Source organism: Aristolochia californica, unplaced genomic scaffold (assembly GCF_029961685.1).
Source record: "Aristolochia californica isolate CCGP_79_NKW_82.1479 unplaced genomic scaffold, dmAriCali1.0.hap1 SCAF_13, whole genome shotgun sequence".
NCBI lineage: Eukaryota > Viridiplantae > Streptophyta > Magnoliopsida > Piperales > Aristolochiaceae > Aristolochia > Aristolochia californica.
The window spans coordinates 7396356-7399973 of NW_027181804.1; the positions used below are offsets into that span (position 1 = coordinate 7396356).

Sequence of the window (3618 nt, forward strand, 5' to 3'; positions counted from 1 at the left end):
CCCTAAACCCTAAACCCTAGACCTTAAAACCCCTAAAAGCCTCAAATACTAAACCCTATTTTTTTTTTAAAAAACATAAACGCTAATTCCAGACCTAAAGACTAAACCCTAGACCTTAAAACCCTAAAATTCCCAAACCCCAACTATAATCCCGAAATTAAACCCTGTAAAGACAAAATTGAACCCTAAATCCCATAAACCCTAACCCTAAATCCCCCTAATTAGGCCACAATCAACATAAATTACGCACAAAAATTAAAATTAAATCAAATAGAACACTAAATTAGTTAAAAAAAACTAGGGCTTTGGCTTACCTTCTAAAATTTGGAAAAAACCAGCCCCGAATGGGAAAATCTAAGCCCAATCGAAGAAATCGACACGTAACTGTAAAAAATCGAAGGATATCGCAACCGAAATAGGTAAAATCGAAAGAAATTGGGGGAGGAAAGGGAAGAGCAATAACGAGAAGAGATAGGGACACCGAGAGTGAGAAGAGAGGGAGGTCGAGAGGGAGACGAGAGAGGGAGAATGAAGAGTGTGGCCACGAGAGAAACGGAGTGGAGATGCGTAGAAGATGGGGCAAAAAAAATCGAGCGATGACGAGAGAAAGCAGAGGGAACAGAGAGAGCAAAATCGGAAGACGAAGGCCAAAAGAGAGGCAGAGGAGAAGAGTGATATCGCAAAATAAGTTGGAAATAGTTTTCCCCCGTTTTTGCCTAACTGAATAAAGTGGTATAATCTCACTTCAATTCATGTCATTCTACACTAATACCATAATTGGGATAAACTGGGTGAATTAATTTCGCTAACCCCCCATTATGCAATTTTTCCTCGGATTTTGTATCCGAACTACGCGGAACTTGATCTTAACAACACTGTACTAACCAAACTTGATTCTTCAGCAGTGAATGATTATTTGGTTTTTTTCACGTACTAGTACTGGCATCAATTCTTCCATTATTAAATGCAGGAATTTATACAACTTTCATGATTGGAAAGCTTTAACATGCTACATCTCAACTTGATGTCAGTTTCCCGGACAACCCTCCACGATAAAGAGCAGGCACACGTCCACGAGAGCGAATGTAGCTGTTACCTCCTCAGCAACCTTCATCTTCCCAGAGTCGACGATTGAAGGGACGGAGCAAGCGAGAGTTGGAGGAAGACGAGGCCGACTCATGTCTAGACCCGAAGCAGTCGAGCGAGAACGGCGGAGAAGAGATCGCCACGATGCCCGACGACGACCGCGCCGTGCCGCCCGACTCCGACGACGATTCTACAAAACACCCAGTTTCGATCAGTTAAATTAGAAACAAAATCAGCTAACCTTCGTCAGCAACAAAGCAAACTTGAGCAATTACTGGACGTCGAATCGACTGGAGGCGCGCCGCAAGTGTTGGGGTTCTCAGAACGAGACAGCTGTGACTGAGGCCGCGACTTCCGCCGCCGCCTGTTGTGATCGGCCAGCCTTTTTCTGCAACTACGCTTCCCTTGATCGAACTCCGACAGCAGATGAAACCTGTCAAACAAAAACCAGTGAAAAAACAGAGTCTGCTTCACAAATCATAGTTCAGAATTTCAGATGCATTTTGATGCTTGTCGCCACATTTTTTACTCGTAAATCTTCCGAAGTTTCCAAGTTCCAACAAAAGTGAACAAACAAAAGCTTATCAGAGTCGGGGCCGTCCCTGTTCTCGTAAGAGCACACATCATTACAGGCCAACCGTGAGAAGACACGTGCTCTACGTCCTCCTCTTTCATTGGTCTCGACTCCATCATTGACTCAAAGTCAATCATGGAAGCAATTAAGAAATAGTATTCGTTTTTTATTTTTAAATGAAGAGAAGATCGAATGAGGACCCACTTGATCCGGTGAAAATCATAGGGTAGATGCTGCGGCCCGGAACGCGGGCCAGAGACACCGACAAGCTAGAATCTAGGGAGGAAGGGAGGGGAAGCAGGGGTAATTTGGTATTTTGGTAGTTCGGTGATGCTCACCTGCTGCATTGCTGGCAGAAGCGCTGGGTGAGACCGGCGGCGACGACGGTGGAGGCCTTCGAGTGGAACTCGCAGACCTTGTGCCGTCGATGGTAGTGCTTGGCGTGGGTGAGATCGGCGGTGCAACCCTCCGCCTGGCACCTCGGCGCGTTCGCCGAGCCGGAGTTGACCCCCCTTGACCGGCGGTACAGCCGGCTCACGAAGTCGTCTTCTGATGAGGCGAAGTAGGTCCGGCCGCCCAGGTTTAGCCCGATGCGCGCCGGGAACTGGAAGTCGTTGTTGGCTGGGATGTCCTCCATCTTGGGTCCCACCAGGCCGAACGTCTGACCGGGGGCAAATCTGCCGGGAAGTGGGTCGGGTGGGTTTTGGCAAGGGAAGGCGTAGACACTATTGAGGGCATGGATTTGGCTTTCTTGTTGCTGCTGCTGCTCAAGGAATGAATAATTATAATTATGACTATGGGTATGATGATTCTGCGATGAAAATGGCAACGCCGGCGGGAGGAGACCTCCAGGTGTTACGTTTTGATGGTAGGGGTCCAGAATCTGACGCGTTTGGTCAGAAACTTGGTTGGAATCTTCCCCCGAAAATAGGGTCGTCGCCGGATTTCCCCACTCGTACTCCAACATTTCTTCGTCTCTTCGTCAGTCGAGTCTTCGCTTTGCCGGAAGACGGAAGTGTAAGTTTCAGAAGTCGTTCACGAGGGCGAAATTTTCTCTGCAAGTGAAGGCAGCAAAAGAGGATAAAGATAAGTGATTCCGAGGAATTAAAGCTCCTAATTTTAGAAAACAAGTACGATGATCATCGCCCTCCACGACATTCCAAGTCGCAGAATTGCAGAATCCCTCAGCAGTTCACTTACCCATGATCTACCACTGGTCGCTTCTGCTAATGCAAGGAAGCAGCGCAGCTGATCACCATTGGCAGTTTCGAAAGTGAAAACTCCACGCCACCTTGCTCTGTAATTCTTCTGGGCTCTGCCTTCACGCAATAGAAACGTTTGAGGAGATCAAAAAGGATCCTGAGAAGCAGGGACGGTTTGTACAGCAAAGCCAACTCTCTTTCTATACAGAGCAACTGAGACCGGAGGCGGCTGCACAGATACTTCTGCTACTGTAAATTTCTCAAAGTGTCACGTGAACTACATGAAATTACCGAAAAGCCAATGATAGTGTCGCTTCTTAATCATTGGTCTATAACTCTTAATTAGATCTCACGTCAATAATCTCTACTTAATGATGTGCATTTCATGATTTAATTGGTCAGAGGTGCAGACAGAAAACGACGAGTAGGAGATCGTATCTACGTACGATGTATTCCAATAAATATGATTTAATTATTTTATAATTTGAAATAATTGGGAGGGATCGCGCTTGTGCAGGCATTAGGTGGAAAAGGCTGACACGGACGTTGACCCCTGCGTACGGAATGTTGGAAGAATAAGAGATTAGGAGAGAGAGTGTACTGAGCAGCTTATGTTGAATGACGGTTATGCCACTGCGAGGATTTGCACGGACTTCATTAATTTTTGAGGGTATTAGAGTAATTTAAGAGGGGTTTGGTTTTGTCTGGTAGCGAAGGTGAAAATGAGAAGAGGGCGGGAGGCCCGTCTTATCGTGT

General features: G+C 46.4%; 1 protein-coding gene across 1 annotated transcript; it reads right to left on the reverse strand.

Moving 5' to 3' along the window:
- Positions 1 to 930: 930 nt before the first annotated feature.
- Positions 931 to 3126, reverse strand: LOC137948284 (squamosa promoter-binding-like protein 8). Its single transcript, XM_068794315.1, has 4 exons — positions 2861 to 3126; positions 1999 to 2715; positions 1362 to 1519; positions 931 to 1276 (listed from the first exon to the last, which is right to left on the reverse strand). Exons 2-4 carry the CDS (start codon positions 2625 to 2627, stop codon positions 1101 to 1103), a joined length of 963 nt encoding a protein of 320 aa, XP_068650416.1. The 5' UTR covers positions 2628 to 2715; positions 2861 to 3126; the 3' UTR covers positions 931 to 1100.
- Positions 3127 to 3618: the final 492 nt, after the last annotated feature.

Excerpts from the sequence above, each read along its gene's own strand:
- LOC137948284 (XM_068794315.1), bottom strand. The coding sequence starts at position 2,627 with ATGTTGGAGTACGAGTGGGGAAATCCGGCGACGACCCTATTTTCGGGG. Across the intron at positions 1,520-1,998 it reads TTCTGCCAGCAATGCAGCAG|GTTTCATCTGCTGTCGGAGT; the intron begins GTGAGCATCACC and ends TTTGTTTGACAG. Across the intron at positions 1,277-1,361 it reads TCCAGTCGATTCGACGTCCA|AATCGTCGTCGGAGTCGGGC; the intron begins GTAATTGCTCAA and ends GGTGTTTTGTAG.